Source organism: Callorhinus ursinus, unplaced genomic scaffold (assembly GCF_003265705.2).
Source record: "Callorhinus ursinus isolate GAN/ISIS: 27379988/994484 unplaced genomic scaffold, GSC_fseal_2.0 scaffold20, whole genome shotgun sequence".
Taxonomy (NCBI): Eukaryota; Metazoa; Chordata; class Mammalia; order Carnivora; family Otariidae; genus Callorhinus; species Callorhinus ursinus.
The window spans coordinates 15,890,944-15,914,647 of NW_027397082.1; the positions used below are offsets into that span (position 1 = coordinate 15,890,944).

The 23,704-nt window shown below is 41.6% G+C and overlaps 1 protein-coding gene across 2 annotated transcripts in view; it reads right to left on the reverse strand.

Moving 5' to 3' along the window:
* Positions 1-23,704, reverse strand: part of SORCS3 (sortilin related VPS10 domain containing receptor 3) — a 615,618-nt gene that overhangs the window by 408,353 nt on the left and 183,561 nt on the right. For both annotated transcript variants that reach the window (XM_073904225.1, XM_025881120.2), the window contains exon 2: positions 20,558-20,625. In XM_073904225.1, the coding sequence (XP_073760326.1) occupies positions 20,558-20,625 (68 nt within the window). The remainder of the gene's footprint in view (positions 1-20,557; positions 20,626-23,704) is intronic.

Genomic DNA, 23,704 nt, shown 5'->3' on the forward strand with positions numbered 1-23,704 from the left:
GGGCAGAAGACATGAACAGACATTTCTCCAAAGAAGACATCCAAATGACCAACAGACACATGAAAAAGTGCTCAACATCGCTCGGCATCAGGGAAATCCAAATCAAAACCTCCATGAGATACCACCTCACACCCGTCAGAATGGCTAAAATTAACAAGTCAGGGAACAACAGATGTTGGCGGGGATGTGGAGAAAGGGGAACCCTTCTACACTGTTGGTGGGAATGCAAGCTGGTGCAACCCCTCTGGAAAACAGTATGGAGGTTCCTCAAACAGTTGAAATTAGAGCTACCGTTTGATCCAGCAATTGCACTACTGGGTATTTACCCCAAAGATACAAATGTAGGGACCCAAAGGGTTACGTGTACCCCAATGTTTATAGCAGCAATGTCCACAATAGCGAAACTGTGGAAAGAGCCAAGATGCCCATCGACAGATGAATGGATAAAGAAGAGGTGGTATATATACACAATGGAATATTATGCAGCCATCAACAGGAATGAGATCTTGCCATTTGCAACGACGTGGATGGAACTGGAGGGTGTTATGCTGAGTGAAATAAGTCAATCAGAGAAAGACATGTATCACATGACCTCACTGATATGAGGAATTCTTAATCTCAGGAAACAAACTGAGTGTTACTGGAGTGGTTGGGGGTGGGAGGGATGGGGTGGCTGGGTGATAGATATTGGGGAGGGTATGTGCTATGGTGAGCGCTGTGAATTGTGCAAGACTGTTGAATCACAGATCTGTACTTCTGAAACAAATAACACAACATATTTTAAGAAAAAAGAAAAAGAAGAAGATAACAGGAGAGGAAGAAAAGGGGAGTATGTCAGAGGGGGAGACGAACCATGAGAGATGATGGACTCTGAAAAACAAACTGAGGGTTCTAGAGGGGAGGGGGTGGGGGGATGGGTTGGCCTGGTGATGGGTATTGAGCAGGGCACGTTCTGCATGGAGCACTGGGTGTTATGAACAAACAATGAATCATGGAACACTGCACCAAAAACTAATGATGTAATATATGGTGATTAACATAACAATAAAAAATTAAAAAGAAAAAAAATACCATCCACTTTTTTCAAAGAAATGGAACAAATAATCCTAAAATTTGTATGGAACCAGAAGAGACCCCAAATAGCCAGAGGAATACTGAAAAAGAAAAGCAAAACTGGCGGCATCACAATTCCGGACTTCCAGCTCTATTTCAAAGCTGTCATCACCAAGACAGTATGGTACTGGCACAAAAACAGACACATAGATCAATGGAACAGAATCGAGAGCCCAGAAATGGACCCTCAACTCTATGGTCAACTCATCTTTGACAAAGCAGGAAAGAATGTCCAATGGCAAAAAGACAGTCTCTTCAACAAATGCTGTTGGGAAAATTGGACAGCCAGATGCAGAAGAATGAAACTGGACCATTTCCTTACACCACACACAAAAATAGACTCCAAATGGTTGAAAGACCTAAACATGAGACAGGAGTCCATCAAAATCCTAAAGGAGAACACAGGTAGCAACCTTTTCGACCTTAGCCGCAGCAACTTCTTCCTAGAAACATCGCCAAAGGCACGGGAAGCCCGGGCAAAAATGAACTATTGGGATTTCATCAAGATAAAAAGCTTTTGCACAGCAAAAGAAACAGTCCACAAAACCAAAAGACAACCGACAGAATGGGAGAAAATATTTGCAAATGACATATCAGATAAAGGGCTAGTATCCAAAATCTATAAAGAACTTATCAAACTCAACACCCAAAGAACAAATAATCCAATCAAGAAATGGGCAGAAGACATGAACAGACATTTCTCCAAAGAAGACATCCAAATGACCAACAGACACATGAAAAAGTGTTCAACATCGCTTGGCATCAGGGAAATCCAAATCAAAACCTCCATGAGATACCACCTCACACCAGTCCAAATGGCTAAAATTAACAAGTCAGGAAACGACAGATGTTGGCGGGGATGTGGAGAAAGGGGAACCCTCCTACACTGTTGGTGGGAATGCAAGCTGGTGCAAACCCTCTGGAAAACAGTATGGAGGTTCCTCAAACAGTTGAAAATAGAGCTACCATACGATCCAGCAATTGCACTACTGGGTATTTACCACAAAGATGCAAATGTAGGGATCCGAAGGGGTATGTGCACCCCAATGTTTATAGCAGCAATGTCCACAATAGCCAAACTGTGGAAAGAGCCAAGATGTCCATCGACAGATGAATGGATAAAGAAGAAGTGGTATATATACACAATGGAATATTATGCACCCATCAAAAGGAATGAGATCTTGCCATTTGCAACGACGTGGATAGAACTGGAGAGTGTTATGCTGAGTGAAATAAGTCAATCAGAGAAAGACATGTATCATATGACCTCACTGATATGAGGAATTCTTAATCTCAGGAAACAAACTGAGTGTTGCTGGAGTGGTGGGGGGTGGGAGGGACGGGGTGGCTGGGTGATAGACATTGGGTAGGGTATGTGCTATGGTGAGCGCTGTGAATTGTGCAAGACTGTTGAATCACAGGTCTGTACTTCTGAAACAAATAATGCAACATATATTAAGAAAAAGAAAAAGAAGAAGATAGCAGGAGGAAGAATTAAGGGGAGTAAGTCGGAGGGGGAGACAAACCATGAGAGATGATGGACTCCAAAAAACAAACTGAGGGTTCTAGAGGGGAGGAGGGTAGGGGGATGGGTTAGCCTGGTGATGGGTATTAAAGAGGGCACATTCTGCATGGATCACTGGGTGTTATGCACAAACAATGTATCATGGAACACTACATCAAAAACTCTTGATGTAATATATGGTGATTAACATAACAATAAAAATTTTTTTTAAAAAAAGTAAATTCTGGGGCACCTGGGTGGCTCAGTCGATTAAGCACCCAACTCTTGATTTCTGCTCAGGTCATGATCTCAGGGTCCTAGAAGGAGCCTCATGTCAGGCTTGGCGCTGAGCAGGGAGCCTGCTTGAGAGCCTCTCTCTTCCTCTCCCTCTGCCCCTCCCTTCCCCATTGTGCACTCTCCCTCTCTCTCTCTCTCTCACTCTCAAATAAATAAATAAATATTAAAAATTTTTTAAAAAGTAAATTTTGACATCACTGACATAGTGTTGTGAGAGAGAATAATTAAGTGTTGAGTTTTTGTATGCAACTGAAGTTAAGTTGTTGTCAGCTTAAAATAGGCATTACAACTATAAAAAGTATTACGCAAGCATCAAAGTAACCACAATGAAAAAAACCTTTAGTAAACACAAAAATAAAAGTATAAAGTATCCTTTGATTCTACAAAGTATAAATAATCATCAAATAAGAAAAGACAGCAAGAGAACAGAAAGAACTACAAAACAGAAAAAGTTAACAAAATAACAATAGTAAGTCTCTATTTATCAATGATTACTTTAAATTTAATGTTTTAAACTCACTCACTGTCAAAAGATAAAGAGTAGCTGAACGTACTTCTTTACAAAAAGATCTAACTATATGGTCTCTGGGAGAGACTGACTTTATACTTAAGAACACACCCAGGCAGGACACCTGGGTGGCTCAGTCAGTTGGGCAGTGGCCTTCAGCTCAGGTCATGATCCCAGGGTCCTGGGATCGAGTCCCGCATCGGACTCCCTGCTCAGTGGGGAGTCTGCTTCTCCCCCTGCTTGTGCTCTCTCTTCTGACAAATAAACAAATTTAAAAAAATTTTTTTAAAAACACACTCAGGCTGAATGTGGAGGATGAAAAATGATATTGCATGCAAATGGCAGCCAAAATAGAGTATCGGGGTGGCTCTGTTTACACCAGCCCAAACTCTCACAAGAAAAAAAAGAATGTCATTACATAATTTTAAATGGGCTAATTCAATAGGAAGATACAGAAATATATATATATATTTTATATTTATATATATGCATGCACCCAACATTAGAGCACCTAAAAATATAAAGCAAATATTGACAGACCCGAAGGAATAAATAGACAGCAATACAATAATATTAAGAATCTTCAATCTCCCACTTTCAATAGCTGATAGATCATCCAGACAGAAAATCAATAAGGAAACAGACCTGAATAATACTACAGACCAAATAAACCTAACGGACATATAGAGAACATTCCACCCAACAGCAGCACACAGAACGTTCTCTAGAACAAATCACAACCTAGGTCACAAAACAAGTCTTAACAAGTTTAAGAAGATTTAAATCATTCCCATTATCTTTTCTGACCACAATAGAGTAAAATTAGCAATCAATGACAAAAGGAAAACTAAAAATTCACAAATACATCAATGGGTTAAAAAAAAGGAAATTAGAAAATATCTTGAGATGGGGCACCTGGGTGGCTCAGTCAGTTAAGCATCTGATTCTTGATTTGGGCTCCGGTCATGATCTCAGGGTGATGAGATTGAGCCCTGCATCAGACTCCATGCTGGGTGTGGAGCCTGCTTGGGATTCTCTCTCTCCTTCTCCTCCTGCCCCCCCACCTCTGCTCCCACATGAATTCTCTCTTTAAAAAAAAAGAAAAAGAAAATAGCTTGAGAAAAGCAAAAACAGAACATATCAAAACTTATGGAATGAAGCAAACGCAGCACTGAGAGAGAAGTTTATAGCAGTAAGTGCCTACATAAAAAAGATCTCAAACAAGCTAACATTACACCTCAAGGAACTAGAAAAAGAAGAACAAACTAGGCCCAAAGTTGGCAGAAGCAAGAAAATTATAAAGTTTAGAGCAGAAATCAATGAAATAGAGAAAAATAATTGAATGACTGACAAAACTAGAGTTGTTTTTTTTGAAAACATAAAAAAATAAAAATATCTTCAGTTAGACTAAGAAATAAAGAAGGCTCAAATAAATAAAATCTAAATTGGAAGAGGAAACATCACAACTGATACCACAGAAATAAAAAAGATTGTAAGAGACAATTATGAACAATTACATGCCAACAAATTGGAAAAAACAGAAAGAATGGATAAATTCCTAAAACATATGACTTAGCAAGCCTGAACCCCCTAAAAACAGAAAACCTGAACAGACCAATAACAAATAGATTGAATCAATAATCAAAAAACTCCCAACAAAGAAAAGCCCAGAACCAGATGGCCTCACAGGTAAACTCTATCAAACACTGAAAGATGAATCAATACCAATCATTCTTGAACTTTTTCAAGAAAGAGGAGAGGAAGAAACACTTCCAAACTCATTTTATGAGGCCAGCATCACTCTGATACCAAACCCAGGCACAGACAGCGCAACAGGAAAAAAAAAAAACCCACAGGGTAATATCTCTGATGAACATAAACACAAAAATCTCCAACAAGATATGAACAAAAACCTAATTCACAACACATTGAAAGGATCACATACCACAGCCAAGTGGGACTTATCCCTGGGACTCAAAAATGGTTCATTGTATGCAAATCAATCAGTGTGACAGACCACAGTAACAGAATAAAAGATAAAAATTGCATGATCATCTCAATAAATTCAGAAAAGGCATTTGTTACAACTCAGCATCCTTTCACAAAAAAAAAAAAAGAAACAATTCTCAGCAAATTAGGCATAGAAGGAACTTAGCTCAACACAATAAAGGCCATATATAGCTAATCTTGCACCCATTGGTGAAAAAGTACTCTCACCACTACTATTCAGCATGGCACTGGAAGTCCTAGCCAGAACAATTTGGCCGGGGGGGGGGGGGGGGGGGGAATAAAAGGCATTTGAATCCCAAAGGAATGAGCAAAATTATCTGCTTGCAGATGACATGCTGTTATAATGTTATATATAAGAAAACCCTAAAGTCTCAAGAAAAACAAAAACTATTGGAACTAATAAACAAATTCAGTAAAGTTGAAGGATACAAAGTCAATATACAAAAATCAGTTGCATTTCTCTCTTCTTTATTGAGATCTAATGGACATATAATTTTTTTTTGGTGTGCAACACAATGATTTGATATTGTATATACTATGAAATGATCACCACAGTAAGTCTAGTGAACATCCATCATCACTACACATAGTTACCAACTATTTTTCTTATGATGACAACTTTTAAGACCTACAGTCTTAGCAACTTTCAAACATTCAATAGAGTATTATTAACTACAGTCACCATGATGTACATTATATCCCCAGTTCTTATTAATTTTATAACTGCAAGATTGTACTTTTTTAACACCTTCACTCGTTTTGCCCACCCCCTCACGCTCCCTACCTCTGGCAACTACTAATCTGTTCTCTGTCTCTGTGAGTTTGGCTTCTTTGTTTTTAAATTCCATATATAAGAAGTTTCCTACAGTATTTCTCTTTCTCTGTCTTATTTCATTTAGTACAATGCCCTCAAGTTTCATCCACACACTAGCAATGAACTATCCACCAAGAAAATTAACAGAACAATCTCATTTACAATAACATCAAAAAGAAATAAATATTTAGGAATAAACTTGACCAAAGAAGTAGAAGACCTATACACTGAAAATTATAAAACATTGATGAAAGAAATGAAAGGAAATACCAATAAATGGAAAGGCAGCCCTGTTGAGATTGGAAAAATTAACACTGTCAAAATGTCATACTACTCAAAGTGATCTATAGATTAAATGTAATCCCTCTCAAAGTCCCAATAGAATTTTACACAGAACTTGAAAAAAAATCCTAAAATTCATGTGAAACCACATAAGACCCCAAGTAGCCAAATCAATTGTAAGCAAAAAGAAAAAAGTTACGGGCATCACACTTCCTAATTTCAAAATACATTACAAAGCTACAGTATTCAAAACAATACTGTGCTGGCATAAAAACAGACATGTAGAGACCAGAAATAGATTCATTCATATATGGCCAACTAATCTTCAACAAAGATGCCAAAAATACAGAATGAACAAAGGATCGTTTTTTTAATAAACAGTGTAGAGGAAACTTGACCTCTACATGTGAAAGAATGAAACTAGACCCTTATCTTACACAATACACAAAAATCAACTCAAAATAGATTGAAGACTAAAACCTAAGACTTAACACCATAAAACTGCTGGAAGAAAAGAAATAGGCAAAAAGTTTCTTGACATTGGCTTTGGCAATGATTTATTGCATATGGTACCAAAAGCACAGGCAACAAGAGCAAAAATCGGCAAGTGGGATTACATCAAACTCAAAAGCTTCCGCACACCAAAGGTAACCATCAGCAAAAGAAAAAGGCAACCTATGGAATGGGAGAAAATACTTGTAAATCATGTAACATCATGATAAAGGGTTAATATTCAAAATATATTAAGAAGCCCTATAACCCAAAAGCAAAAATATATATATATATATATATATATAGCCCAATTAAAAATATGGGCAAAAAAACTGAATAGATATATAGATAAAACATACAAGAAAATATGCAAAATGGCCAACAGGTATATGAAAAGGTGCTTAACATCACTAACTATCAGGGAAATGCAAATCACAACCACAATGAGATATCACTTCATATCTATTAGGATGCATATTAAGAAAAGAACAAGAGATAATAAATGCTGGTGAGTATGTGGTGTAAAGGGAACCCCTGTGTACTGTTGGTGGGAATGTAAACTGGTACAGCCACTATGGAAAACAGTATGGTCCTTTTACTACCATATAATCCAACAATACCACTTCCATGTACACACCCATAGGAATTTAAATCGCAATCTGAAAGAGATATCTGCATTCCCATGTTCACTGCATCACTATTCACAATAGCCAAGACAAGGAAGCAACATAAATGTTCATTGATGAATGAATGAATAAAGAAAATGTGGTATATACATACAATGGAATAATACTACGTCTTAAAAAAGCAGGAAATCCTGCCATTTGCAACAACATGACACTGGAGGGCATTATGCTAAGTGAAATAAACCAGACACAGAAGGACAAATGCATGATGCCACTTAAATAAGGAATTTAAAATAGTCAAATGCATAGAAACAGAATGGAATGGTGGTTTGCCAGGGGCTGGGGGGCGGTGGGGGGGTGGGAGAGGAAATGTGTAGGTATTAATCAAATGGTACAAAGTTCTAAGTTATACGAGATAATTGTGTCCTAGAGATCTGCTGCACAACATAAAGTTATAGTTAACAATACTGTATTGCAGACTTAAAAATGTGCTAAGATGTAGATCTTATGTTGAGTTCTTATCACAAAAAATAATAATAATGACTAAAGAGGGCAGCAGGAAACTTAGAGGTGATGGATAAGTTTAGGGCATAGACTGTGGTGACAGTTTCACTTATTTCCAAACTCACCAAGTTGTATATATTAAATACGTACAGCTTCTTGTATTTCTATAATATCTGTAAAGCATTTTTTTTAAATGCGCCAAAGACATAAACAGACATTTCACCAAAGACAATATACCGATGCTAGGTAAGCACATAAAAAGATGTTCAACATCATTACCTATCAAGGATGCAACTTCAAACCACCATGAGCTATTACTGCCTCCCTCCTATCATGGCTAAAATTGAAAATAGTGAAAACATCCTTGCTGGCAACGCTATAAAAAAAAAAATTGGATCACTCATACATCTGTGGTAGGAATATAAAATGGTACAGCCACTCTGAAAAAGTTTGTCAGTTTCTTCTAAAACTAAACACACAACTACAACATGACCCAGAAATCACACTCTTTTTTTAAAAAAGATTTTATTTATTTATTTGAGAGAGAGAATGAGAGAGAGAGAGAGCACGAGAGGAGGGAGGGTCAGAGGGAGAAGCAGACTCCCTGCTGAGCAGGGAGCCCGATGCGGGACTTGATCCTGGAACTCTAGGATCATGACCTGAGCTGAAGGCAGTCGCTTAACCAACTGAGCCACCCAGGCGCCCAGAAATCACACTCTTATGCATTTATCCCAGAGGGATGAAAACACATTTGCACAAAGACCTGTACTCATATGTTCATAACAGCACTATTTGCAATAACCTAAAATGGGGAACAACCCAAATGTCCTCCAACAGGTAAAAGGCTAAACCACGTGAGGTACGTACATACATGGAACACTACTCAGCAATAAATAGAAACAAACAGCAATCTGGGTGAGTCTCCAGGGAATTACACTAAGTGAAAAGAGTAACCCTGGAAGGTTACATACTGTATGACTCAATTTCTTTAGCATTTTTGAAATGAAACATTTTATAAATGGAGAACAGATTAGTGGTTCCCAAGGTTTAGCAACTAAGGGTCTGGGGAAAGGGAGGTGGTTGTGATTATAAAAGGGGAACACGAGAGATTCTTGTGAGAGAAATGTTCAGTATCTTCACTGCGGTGGTGGATAGACAAACCTACACACACACACACACACACACACACACACACACACACACACAAATGAGAACAATAAAACTGAAGGAATCTTAGAAGACTGGTGGATTGTAATACTGTCAATAAACTATTGTGATATTATAGTTTGACAAAATACTACCATTAGGGAGACTAGGTATAGAGTACACAAGTTCTCTCTGTATTATTTCTTCAAGGTGCATGTGAATCTTCAATTATCTCAGTAAAAATTTAAATTAAAAATGTGTGTGACTGCAAATGGCACACTCATCCCAAATAATATTCTATAATCAACAACCATCCTTCATAAAAGGAACAGGTGAGAATTTGCAGATGATTAAGAGCATTTAATCTGCATCTCTGGGTGAGATGGTGGGAAGGGGGAATTCCAAAAATTAAGAATTTTAGACAAGATATCTAATCAATCATAATGCCACCATTTATGAAGACTATTGGGACTATGGTACATGGTCTAAAGTTTGGAGAACAGATATGGAAATGTGGTATCAAAAACTGAGAAAGTGCTCACTAACTACATCCTAAGTTTAAAACTATTTGGGGAGGCAGTATGGCCAGCTGAGACTAACGTGGACTTTAGTTTTACAGACGTGAAGTCAAACTTTCATCTCTGTTATCTGCTGATTATAAAAAACTCAGATTCATCTCTACCAAAGTGGGATAAAATCCTTGCAAGGTTGCTACAATTGATATCTTTATACATAAAGCTCCTAGCACATTCCCTGACACATTATAAATGAGTCTTTTAAATCAGTAGTAAAAGTGAAGGGATGCTCTTTAAAATTTAGTGTATTTTAAGTCTTCTTTACATTAGAATTCATCAGAAAACATGTGATACCCTTGAAGGCTATTGGTCTAGTATTCCCAAAACATCTCCCTAGCTTTTTTCTGGTGATCCCAGTCTCCCTATGCATAGGAATGAACAAGAAGGACAGCCTAGGCCAAGAAATTCTCACCCCCAAACATAGTTACAGTTTCAACTACTTGACTCAAGTGGTCCTTTCAATTCTCTCTCAGGACTTTAAATCACAGGGAAGGTTGCTGTCCCTAGAGAGTAGAGCCATGACATCCAGCTGCTGTGGTCCCTGGAGATAAAAACAATCGAGCCATGACATACCATGGTCCCTAGAGATGCCTAGAATTTTGTCCTTCCTGGAGTCTTATTGTTATCTCTTCCCACAAATGCTGAGTGATTCCAGTATCCTTCCAATAAACCCTGTATCTTACCTAAATTAGTGATTACGTCTATGGCTTGCAACCAAAAATTATGAATAGAAAGCCTTCCAAAGTCACCTGGAAACCATTTCCCATTTGTTGTGCTTTCTGATCGCCCAGAGAAGCTGGATTCCCAGCTGCCAACTCACCCTCATGGGGTTCATCTCAAGCAACTCCATGGATAACAGCACCTTATAACCATTCTCTTGTGGTACCACTCTCTAAAATCAATGTTAACTGCCAATTAAACAAGCTTGATACTGACAGAATGGGAGCTATTTAGTAAGTGCCAGAGCTCATTCCAATTATTAACCTTTATGATTGTCATTTATAAAGACATGGGTGCAACTATGGATTTTTGCATGAATGACTGTGTTTCTCATTCTGAACCAACCATAAAGACAACAGATAACAGGGAAAGGTGCTATGCCGGGAGCAAATTCCCCAAAAGAAGTTGTCACGCACCTTTCAGAAGCAAAGATGGCCATGATGTCTCTTAGGTTGGCAGTTACATCAGAATCAAGTGGGGAGCACCTTCAAACTATAAGCAACTAGATCTTGACCCCAGAAACTGGCTCAATAGGTTTGGAATAAGTCCCAGGAAACTGGCTTTTCTTATATTTCCCAGGTGATTCTCATGATCCACCAGAGTTGAAAGTCACTTAGACAAATATCCAAGAAACCCATTCCTAGTCCCCAGTACAGTCACTTGGCTGTAGATCTCTTATGAAATATGAATGGTAGCTGAGCTAGAAAGGCCAGGAGAGAGTGATTACTAATGTAACAGCAAGAGCAGGGGGCTGCTAAGAATGGAGAGACCTAGATTTGGGTCCCAGATCTGAAATCACTGAGCACCAACCCATTCGGGACCTTAGTTCATCCATTCATAAAATGGAATGTTCAATGCACAGGCCTCACATTCCTCCCAGAAATATGAGACGTGCCAGGCATGCATGTGAGCAGTGACTACACATATTATACCAGTTTAAGAGATAAGCACCACTGAAAGGGGGAGCTTTTGTAAGATAAACTTTATGTATTGCATTTTAAGACTTGACTTTAGCTTTAACTTGGGCACAAAGCATTTAGAAGCAATAGCAAAATGTGAAATGCTCCCTTTGTAAGTTCAGCAATTCCTGAAAAGAAACCTCACAGACATGCAAGAGAAAAGAAGAGGGCTTTTTACCAGTTTATTGCTTCCCAAATAATATCTAGGGCAGTGGTCTTTGTGGAGAAGTTGCCAAAAGCCTCCTAAAGACATTTACAGTGTATGTCCAACAAAGTAACTGACTACCAAATGATGAGAAAGTAACTATGAAGCTTGCCTAGCTTATCTTTATAGGCATTTTATACGTGTGTGTGTGTGTGTGTGTGTGTGTGTGTGTGTGTGTGTATAAAACCAGGAATGGGGTATGTAAACTCCTACAAACTTGGAAATAATAGGCTCTGTGCGAACTGAAAATTTTCCTTTTTTTTTTCTTTTTTGGCTTCAAAGCAAATTCCAAGGGCCCACCTATCATAGTTTTACACATGTGAACATCTGGCAGGGAAATAAATTAAGGCTTACCTTAGAGAGTAGGGAAACATATCCATTTATAAACGTTATTTTAGAAGGGACTGTCTGATCCTGTTTGCTTATTAACTTCATTAGAAGGCTAATGAATCTACTGCTGAGAAAATGAGAGGGAACTCAGGCTGGGGAAAGGGATGGACAGAATTTCACACCCCTTCTCCAAATGGTGAGGTTATTTATGATCGCAATAAAGTGTCACTGCATTTGGATGAAAGCGAAAACAACATAAAATAACAATCAACAGACACAATCCATACAAAAGGGTTACATTCTCTCAGCCACTGGACAAAAATCAAGATTTATACATGTCTGGGTCCTGCCTCATAGAAGAAAAAAAAAACTAGGCCATAAAAAGAACGCCTCTTTCCCATAATAAATAGGAAAACAATAAATCTGTAATCCAGACCCCCTTTTCTCCAGTGTTCTCATTTCTCTATTCTCTAACAAAGGAAGATGTTTGAGGGCTCAATATTTAGGGCAAACCCCTTTCTCATTATGTTTTTTGAAACAAAGACTTTCATAGGTTTAACGATGCTCCCTTTGTTTAATGAATTTAAATGAAGTAGTTTGGAGAGGTATTCTAGCTAACACCTGCCAACTGGCCACTATCCATCAGTGAGCAGCATGTTAGAAGAGCTGTGTCTGTGTTGTTGACACTACCCAATTTTTGACGGAAGGTGGATGTGCTAAGGACTGAGGCTGTTACCTGCTGCACATCATAAATCCCAATGTGGTGTACTTCTTGTCTGATTTCCCAGGTTGGAAGAATCAGTGGACTTGGGAGTTAAAAGAGACTTGAGAGATCATTTTATCTCACACCTCTATTTATGAGGAAACAGAAGGATGGCAAGAGTAATCCAATTTACTGGTAACTGAGATGTGCCCAGAGCCCCAGTTTCCTCTGAGTGCACTGGTCCCTGGTCCTATCTGATGACAAGAAGCCACTAAGGCGCTTTGAAAATTACACATCCTGAGTAATCTGCAGTCTTACTAAATTGGAATCTCGGGTAGGGCCCAGGAATCTAGATTTTTCACACATTCCACAAGCAATTCTGAGGTTGTGCCATGTGTGAGGCATACACAATCCCACCTTTGTTGATTACTTCGGAGGTAACAAAACTTTTCAATGGGCTTAGATTCCCTTACAGTTGCATTAAGAAGAAAATCACCAGTAATAGATGAGTTAACTCAACACTATGTTAGGGGAACTTAAATCAGATTGTGCTTTGTATCCTGTACCATTATCAGCATCTGGTGTAGAAAAACCCAGAAAGGTGTTAACCTTCCCCTTTTGCCAAGCACCGATGAGTAGCCAAAGGAGAAGACTCCAGAATATTCTCTCAATAGAAGTGTATCATTGTCCAGGCGTACCTGGGTGGCTCAGTCGGTTAAGTGTCTGCCTTTGGCTCAGGTCATGATCCCAGGGTCCTGGTGTCCAGCCCTGCGTTGGGCTCCCTGCTCATCGAGGAGCCTGCTTCTCCCTCTGCCCCTCTCCCCGCTCGCTCGCTCTCTCTCAAATAAAATCTTGTTGTTGTTTTTTTAAGAAAAAAAAAGAAGTATATCATGTCCAGGCATTACGCCCTTAGGATTCTAGATGTGTTCTGCACCCCGCTCTCCCAAAGATATCAGTACGACACTTGTGTAGAACCTGGTAGAAGCTGTGGGGCTAGGAGAATGTGGACCTATGAACAAATAATAATGATTCTATTAAGTAATAACCAGACTGAAGGCACTTTGCATTCCATATTCCATCTCACTAACTTCTCACAAAGCTCCCTTATCATCATCCCATTTTATTGTAAATGAGGCTTAGAAAATTAAACATTGCTCAAGATGGTGCAGCTAATAAGCATTAGAGCTAGGATTTACATCCGGGCAATATGAATCCAGGACCCCCTCCTGTAACCACTACCCATATTCAATCCCATCTATTACTGGGTGTTTCTGAGAACCATGGGAACCACTAGTATATGAAACAGTCTTTCCTCTTAGGAGTTTCACACCCTAACAGAGAAACAGGATGTTTTATTTTAAACAGCAAAACAAAAAAAAATAGGTGTCATATTGATCACTTCTCTAATTCCTTCCTAGAATTGTTTTGCATCCTTTATAGAATGAGGTGGGTGATAATAATAAAAACACAGAAGTATTTCTATAGCAAGACCACTCATTGCAGAGTGCACTGTATTTTGTATATACTTATTATTCTTGCATATGCCCGATGTTGTTTCCTAGTACATTAATCTTACCTCTCAACCAAATGAAACATTCCTTAAGGATAACAAGCATGACATAATTATCCTGCATCCCCCAGCAATGAGCACAGGGCTGCTTATATAATTGATGCTCAATTAATATCTGTTCAGTTGAATGCTCTGTGACCCATTCAGGAGCTTTCACTAGATTTATTACTACCAAAAGCAAATAGAAGGAGGCCCCAGTTCTAGACAGAGGATTTCACAGCCTGTATCATCAGGCCAGCCTTTGGGACTTCACATATGAAGAGGCCTAGCGAATAGGACGGAAAGTTTTTAATTAACAGCCTAACAAAAAAATGTCATTCCAATCTGCAGTTTTGTTTCCATTAATTCACTCAGATTCAGCAGGAATTCCACTAAGGAATTGGGGTAAGCAGCTGTAGAGGGAGGGAAACACATAAATAAATCATGAGTGTCATTAAAATTTGTAAACTAATAACTTCGGGGAAGTCTTAGCAATTATTATCAGGGTTTTCTTGGCAAACAAAAAATTAATAAATCCAAAGGTCTCCATTTTCTATTTAAAAAAAAAAAAAACAGCATCCCCCAGAAAGGTCACTGACGGAACAATTAGCGGAGGGAATAAATAGTCCAGTCAACAGCTTGCAGACCAGATGAAAAGTCACGGGATTCCCCAGTGGCAGGAGGATGAGACAACTCAATACAAGGAAAGTGACGGGCTGAGGCAGGCTGATGCTGCGATTGATCTGGGGCCACTGTGCTTCAGTTCCGACTGCCAAGCCCTTCTTTAGTGTAGACCAAGGGCTAGGCATTGTAGATCTAGAAACAAAGGCTCACGGGCCCTGCTCTTGAGAGGCTCCCAGGCTGGAAACAAATCACAACACAGCATAAGTGATGCTAGTGGTGAGCAGAGGAGGGGTACCCACTCAGGGAGGATGGGCAGGGAAGCTGCCCAGGAGGATGTGTGCAGGAAGTGGTAAGCTCCAGAAACACCTTAATCAGGAGCCCCTCCATCAGCTCTGCAGGCCCCAGGAGAAATGGTTGAGCAGCCTGGTTGCTTTTCTTTTTCTTCTATTTTATTTAAAGGTTTTATTTATTTGAAGGGGAAGAGCAAAGGGAGAGGGACGAGCAGACTCTGCTCAGCGCAGAGTAGAGCTTGACACGGGGCTCGATCTCACAAGCCTGAGATCATGACCTGAGCCGAAAGCAAGAGTCGGACGATCAACCCACTGAGCCACCCAGGTGCCCCAGGCCAGTTGCTTTTCTAAGAGCACAGTGTGTCTCCTGCTGTTGTCAGGTAGGGGAGCTAGCAGAGAGAAGCAGCTCAGCTACCAGGTGACATGATGATGACCAACTGTCCCTGCGTGTTTTCCACGGGTAGGCACTGTGTGCCAGGCACTTCTCTAGGCAGCTTATGCATTTTATTTCATGCGAAACCCCATTCCCATGCTGTGAGGTGGGAGCCAGTATGGTCCTCATGGTACAGTAAGGACACGGAGGCACAGAGAGCTGAAGAAACGTGTTCTAGGTCACTCAGTGGCTAAGCGGAGGAGCGTGGACTCGAACCTAGGCCATTAGTCCCAGAGGTTCCATTCGTAATTACTTCGATGAGGAGGAAACCGATCCACTGATGCTGGGCCCCCTGCTTTTATTGCATCTCTCCTCCTTGGGTCAGGCTTCTATGAACTCTAACAGTGCTAGGTGTCAGCACCCCTCCTCACTGATGGGCAGCCTCCAGACTTGACACATTATGGACTGAAAATGCCCTGAGTGTGAAGCCCTGGGTCTTTTAAAAAATGTCAGTCCCCAACCTCATTCGTCTATAAGCTTGAATCCTATACGGAAAATGCCCTTTGACTAAGGGATACCAACAGATGGTTGTGCAAATAACCAGCTTACACAGCCATCCTTGCGGTGGCAGAGAACAAAGTTTGACCCCTTTCAGTGTAACAGCACCAAGGAGTTTCAGAAAGAATGTCACGGGGGCCAAGCTACCGGCCCCCTATTGAATGCTTTTAAACAGTCTTTTGTCTATTTAGAAGTAGATGGCCTCTGAATTATTAATCCAGTGAGGCGAATAATTCTACCACACTGTAACCTGGCAGGGAATGTCATCTTGTCATGACAGGCTATTCCTATACAGAAAACTGAAGAATTCCCAAATTCAATTTCAACTTGGTTAAGCATGTTGGGCCAGATCATGAAACTGAAAGGGTGTGTGTTTAATTTAGTTTCTTTTCTCTGCACACTGTATTAGTGAGGGAGATCACAGTGCTCTAGGCTCGAACTGCAAAATACATCATCATTATCAGGACAGAAAAGAGAATGCGAGACACAGATCTTTAGGGGATGAGTAGGGCAGACAATGAAAGGTTTGAAGAAACTCTGAGGCCCCAGCACACTGGAAAACTCCCCTGAAGTTTAGAAGCAGCCCCTTTTCTCACTCCAGTCCTCTCCAGGGGGTGCTAAGCAGGGTTTTATCAGACCTATGGACCCCTGGAAACACAGCACAGAAATACATTCGTATAGAACATCTACCCAGAGGGAAAGCCTACATTATCCACCAGCTTTCCAAATCCCAAATCACACCGTCTGAGTCTATTTTCTATAAACCACACTCTGCATTACCCTCTTTGGTTTGGCCCCTTCTGTGCACATGATGAGACCCCAAACCCTTCCTCCCTGGTGCAAGGCAAGCTGCTCTGCCTCCTGCTTGGCTCCTTTCTCTCCTGCGGCCCAGCCTTACCTGGCCATTGCCCTCTGCTAGAGACACTTTTCCACTTTATCATTTGCCAAATCATAACCCACTCGTCAGTCTAACACCCAGCTCAGATTATCTTATCTACAAAAGAACATCCTTGTGTCACTAGAAATTGATGCTTCAGTTCCCTCCAATCCGCACAAGGAACAACAATCTAAATCAATCTTCTCCCTTTCCTGATCACCTGAAGATCTCTGCTAATTCATCCACAACACAGAATACATCCCGTTGGTGCCCTATAATTTCCACCACACGGACCCTGGCATCAGTGGATCCTTATAAACAAAGTCGATAACGGAATGAACACTACACACAGAGGGTTATAGTAATCATTAGTCATTACAATTAAGTGAACATTTTCTAAGTGTGAGTCACTGTCTTAAGGGTTTGTACATTTATTATTTCATTTAATCCTTGCAATCCATCCATTAATTCATTCACTGAGCAAACATTAAGGATCTCCTGTGTGCCAGATACTCTTCTGGGTGCTGAGAGTACAGCCCTGAATTAAAATGGACAAAAATTCTCCCTCCACAAGCTTAGATGTTAGTGGGTGTAGGCAGATAATAAATCAATCCATAAGTAAAATATTTAGCATGCCAGATGGTGGTAAGTACTAAGGAGGAAAATGCAAGCTGAGTGATAGAATATGAAGTCCGAGGGAAAGGCCTCCCTGATTAGGCGAACAGAGAGTGTAAGAAGTGAGGTGCTGTCCAGCCCCGTGGCCCCACCGAGGAAAGCAGAGAGCCAAGGGTAAGGGCTGTGATGGGGAGAAGGTAGCGTGTCTCAGCAACAGCAAGGACAACATGGTTGGAGCAAAGGGAGCTACTGCACTATTCCCAACTTACATTCAGGGAAAGAGAAATGGGTTGAATGGTGACCACCCGGAAAAAATACGTTCAACATCCTCATCCTCAGAACCTGTGATGAACCTTGTGTGAAAGAAGGATCTTTGCAGGTGTAATTAAGGATCTCAAGATGAGATCATCCTGGATGATCCTGGGGGCCTAATTGCCATGGCAAGTGTCCTCATAAGGAACAGGAGAGGAGAGGGCATAGAGGAGGGGCCTTGGTGGCTGACAGAGGTGGAGAGGGAGTACGACACCCACAGGGGATGTCAGCAGACCCCGAGCCTGGAAGAGGCAAGGGTGCTCCCTAGAGCCTCCCAATGGAGTGTGGCCCTAAAGACACCTTGATTCCAGACTTCAAGTTTCCAGACCTGAGAGAGAACACATTTCTGCTGCTTTGGGCACGCAGTCCGGGGTACTTTGCTACAGCAGCCCCAGGAAACTGATACAGAGAGGTTAAGTAAGGTTCCTGTAGTTACAGAGCTCTTTGGGCGAGCGAGGTGCGACCCGAATCCTGGCAAGTAGACATCAGGGTGTTCTCGGGACCACTCGACAGCCTGCAGTCTCTGCTACACCCCAGGGAACATACTGGCTATTATGACCAAAGGCCACACACTTTATTACACAAGGGTCTCGAGCTGTAAGCACCTGGCCTGGGTTCCCTGGCTTCGCCTGGCCCGCCCCTAGAACTAGCCAAACATGGGATGTCAGGTAGAGCTCTTGCCCATTGTACGGACAGGATTTTCTGGCTTGTTTCATTATTTGCCCCCAGAAGACAGCATGGGAGTCGGGCTTAAGGTATCAGCACAATATCACTGGGATTGGACCTGAGGGGAAGGTTTCTGAGGCTCTAATTCCCTGGGAGTCCTGTGTGAGTGGAAATAGGCATGTTCTCATCTATTAGACGAACCCCGGTTACTTATATCTCTGCCAATTCTCACTGAGCAGCAAAATTAGGTTTTGGACATCCTGTGCAAATGGAGGCAGGCCTGAGTCGATATGAGCAATTAACCGCTAAATATTTAATAGATGCTCTAACTGCTCCCCCTCCCTGGGAAACAGACTCTGGCTAGTCCTCTGCAAACAGGTCAGATGAAGAAGAAGCAAGGCACACAGATACTCAAGCCCCAGCCCCGTCTGGTTCCAAGACCACAGGAAACCCTCAGGACAAGGCTCTGGGGATGATGACGCAGCCAAGTGAATGGCCTTTGGGGACAGTGTCCTCCCCAGGGTTTACCAATGACGAAGCAAAAGGGATGGACACACACAGCCTTGCCAGAGTGTGAAGTGCCGACTCACGGTGACTGATGCAATTTGCTGTCGCCCTGTGTGACTGTCGGCACTGAGTATGTGCATGTGTGCACGCCTGCGCGTGGGGCATACAGAAGGGTGAGTGCACCGGTGCTCCCCATCCAGAGCAACGCCTCAGGTCACGGCTTCATTCAAGCTCTCTCTGACCGAACCCACCTATATCCTCGCTCTCCCCATCCCCTGCGACCAGCATCCCAACAGAACAGACTTACCCAGTAGGCACAATGGGCACAGGGCTTAGTATTAGTTTCAGGCGTAGAATTTAGTGATTCATCAGTTGCATACAATGCCCAGTGCTCATCACATCACGTGCCCTCAATGTCCATCAGCCAGTTACCCCATCCCCCCCACCCACCTCCCCTCCAGCAACCCTCAGTTTGTTTCCTATAGTTAAGAGTCTCATATGGTTTGCCTCCCTTTCTGTCTTTATCTTATTTTATTTTTCCTTCCCTTCCCCTATGTTCATCTGTTTTGTCTCTTAAATTCCACATATGAGTGAAATCATATGATACTTGTCTTTCTCTGACTGATGTATTTCACTTAGCATAATACCCTCTAGTTCCATCCACACTGTTGCAAATGGCAAGATTTCAATGAACTTTTAGGCTGAAAAAAGTTTTCATACACTATATTAATACATTTATCTTTACACCAATGCTGCCATAAAATATACATTTCTCTCTGTATTAAAATATGTGTATTACCAATATACATTTTAATATATATGAAGTTAAATATATAGTAAACATTTATTAAATATATGAACTTGTTAAGTATATAGTATTTATTAAATATGTACATTAAACTTACTAACACATATATATGTTGATTTTTTTTTTAGGAGCCCACGAAGGCCACTGTGTGGACCTGAGCCCCACATGTGTCTATTACCACAAGTACGGGTCAGAACCAGAGCTCACAGATGCAAAGGACTAGAAACGGTCCGCGGGCCAAGACTCACACCCAAGTCAGGAATCCGGCCTCCAGCAGGCTCTCCTTGTTCTGGGCAGGCTCGTCCGTTCTCTCTAACCAGACGTGTGTTCCTCAAGCAGAATGAGACATGGCAGGAACACAAGAGCAACAACCCTGCCAAGCAGAAGGTGTGACAGACCCCCAAAATGATAAGCAGAGTGCCAGAGGAGTTCACAGGTGGGGCCATCCATTCCACCCCAGGCATTAAAGAGGTCTCCCATGAGGAGGACTGTTTTCTATCTCTTCCAAAACGTGCTTCCCAACTGTGTGGCTGGCATTCTTTTTGTGAGCCAGGCCAGAGTAGCTTGTTAAGAACCTCTAATCCACTTACCTCCACAGCGAGCTCTCAGTCACGCTCCCCAGATTGAAGTCATATAGCTTGGTCAGGATAAGTATCACCTGCGATGGGGAAGGGGAGGAGGGCAGAGGAGAGGAACAAAGGGGGAGAAAAAAAGGAAGCTGACTTTAGTTTGTGTAACAATATACAGTTCATCTCAAATCACCCAGAGGAGGGCTTAGTATTTATCCGTTGAGTGGAGGGGTATTATAGGATCAAGCAAGGGAAAACAGTTATTAATTTAATGCATCCCCATAACTGGTAGCATTTATTTTAATCCTGAGGATGCTTTCCATTTGAAATAAAATATGCCAAGAGGAATTAACTGGGTATCGGCAGTTGTTTCTCTACATCTGTCCTCCTTGAAAGCGAGGTACCGGCTGGCTGGCTCTGATGGTTCCTACAGACACCCGGGGATCAGAGGCTGGGCTCGCTTTTGATCTGAAGATGACTCTGACTTACAGACTTGGACCTAAAAGAGTAAGAAGGAACTGGGCCTAATTCTATCCATCTACAGGGAGGTTCAAAGAGATTTTTGTGTTTCCATCACTAAGGCCTCAGCAGCCACAGAGACTTGAATGGCAGGCAGGCCCAGTCCCCAACATCCTCTGATATCATCTGCCATCTACCATTCCGCATCTGTCCTCGTCTTGGAGTAAGTAGGTCATTGGACTCCCCTGGACTCCAGGACCACTTTCCTGACTCAATTGAAATGAAGAAACCCAGAAGGAAGCTGTATGTGAAAGACAGTGGGACTTTCTGTTAGCGTTAGCAGTTTCCTGAAATGGTCTTGGGCTGCTCAGTCTGGTCCTATGCCCTTTAAACCTCTCCAGCAGGAGACCGGGATACCAGACGTTTCCCTGGCTGCCCCATGTGTGCCTGGGCAGTGGCTCAGGGACAACTCTGAATCGACAAGGATTTCAAGCGCGTGCACCTGAATCGATTTTAATCAAAACGCAGGTGCCTAATATACAGCGCCTGCCTGCACACGTGATAATCCAGTTACACATAATTGTGTTTATCTAAATTTAATGCACAACTCATTTCACTTTTCTCAGCTCCTTCCCATTCCACAATTTAACTTCCTTCAGTTCATTTGCACAGCAGTCATTAAACTCTTTCCAAGATAATGAATTTCTGCTACCAAGATGGAACTTTCCCATTCTAGGTATCTATTTAAGATTAAAGAAAAATAATCAGCCATTATATTGAACATTTTTATGGCATTTCACTGACAACAGAACACTCACTTTGAGATGTATTCTCATCCAGCACCCCATGGGGTCGGTCAGCACAATTTCCATTCCCTTTATGTAAGCTAAGAAGAAATTAGAGGCAAGGATGAGACCCATTATAGGTCAGAGAGAGTCCATGGCAAAGTTGGTTTGGGATGTTCAAGTTCTCTGCAGTGCCATGACTGAAGGAGTCTTCTCAGAGTGCATTCTTCGGTGGAGAGTGGTGGGTGGGCAAGAAAGAGCCAAGCCAAGAAAAACATCAATGACATGGCTATTGGCAGAACAGGAAAATCTACCAACTACCTGTCCTATTAACACAGCGCAACAGCAAGGAGTGTGTATCCAGTGCAGAGAATTGCTCCCCACAGGCACTCAGTGGCCCTTGCCTCTCCTACTCACAGAGAGTTTCCTCATTTATAAAATTCATGGGCTAATGAAGGCAAGGGATTTATCCCCACCCTCCCCAACCACATGCCTAGGAATGCACTAGTAATTCCCGTTTGCTGGATTAACACACACACCTACACACAAACAGCAGACTTCATTTCCCCTTCATTCTACCTTCTTTCATCTACAAAGGCATTCACCCAGTCACTATGTAAAACCGTGGGTTGGCTATGTGCTGGCCAACACAAATTCTGGACAAACAAACTCCAAATGGCTCTTCTAGAAATAGGTCAGAACACCCATCCAGAGTTCTGCAGGAGCAAATCAGGCCATTTCATTTTCTCCCAATATCAAGCCTTCATGGACATGAAACAATCTCCAAAAAGGACAAAGTCCACATAGAGAGAAGAAAGAGGTGTAGGGGGTAAGAGTTCCTCTTAACCAATAGAGCTTCTAACAAACAACTGGGTCTGGAAAGCCCTGGATAGAACCCAGAGCTGTTTCTCATTCTATCTGTCTCCTTACTCAAAGTTTAGACCCTCTTCTTCCCTCCCTCCAGCTTCTCTGTCCTTAATGTTTCTTGTCTATCTAATCTAAGGTTGGTGTTGGCTTCTTGGGGGCTCCAGACAGACACATCCTCCCATACCTCTATGACTATTATTTCTGCCTTCATAGTAGATAGTTCCAATTCTGGCTCTTGATTTGTACACTTTCTTGGTTAGAAATCGTTGTTGGTTCCCTCTGCCTAAGGATGAACTCCAGACTCCTGAGCCTGTTCTGTAAGGCACTACACATACACACATGCACATGCACATATGTACACACACACACACACACACACTCACACACACACACACTCCTCCAACCACTTTTCCACAGTTCTCAAGACGCTGTCTTCTGCTTTAACAATCCAAGTTTCTCAAGGGGCTGCAAATAAACCAAACCTGTTCTCACATCTCTGCCTGCTTTCTTTCATGCTGCGTTGTATCATCTATGTCTCAGCCTTTTATTATCACCTGCATGTGCCTGCCTGTTGTTCAAGAAACAACTTAAAGCCCACCTTCTCCAGGCAGCCTCCCAGGACCAGCCCAGCCATCAGAGTTCTCACTCTTCTGAAGTCCTATTGCACTTAAAACGGAATTACAGAACTTGGCACTTAGTCAAACACTATCCCGATCCCTTCTGGATCTCACAGGATTTGCCTTCTCAACTAGATTGAGGCGGGACTTGTGGTTTGTTCTTCTGTCTCCCTAACAGGTAAGCTCAATATGTCAAAGGTTCCTAAAAATAATCATTTTTGAGTCAATCAATGAAGGATAATGCTGTTTTAGTAATAAATCACAGTCTTCAGACGGGGATGGTATTAATCTAGTCTATTTCCCTCATTGTACAGAGGACGAAACTGATGCTCAGAGAGAGGACAGTACTCCAGTTAATGTCTCGATAATGTGTGACCTTGACGAAGTGCCCAGAGCACTATTCTTCCACTCCATGAGTAGAGCTGGTACTTAACCGTTAC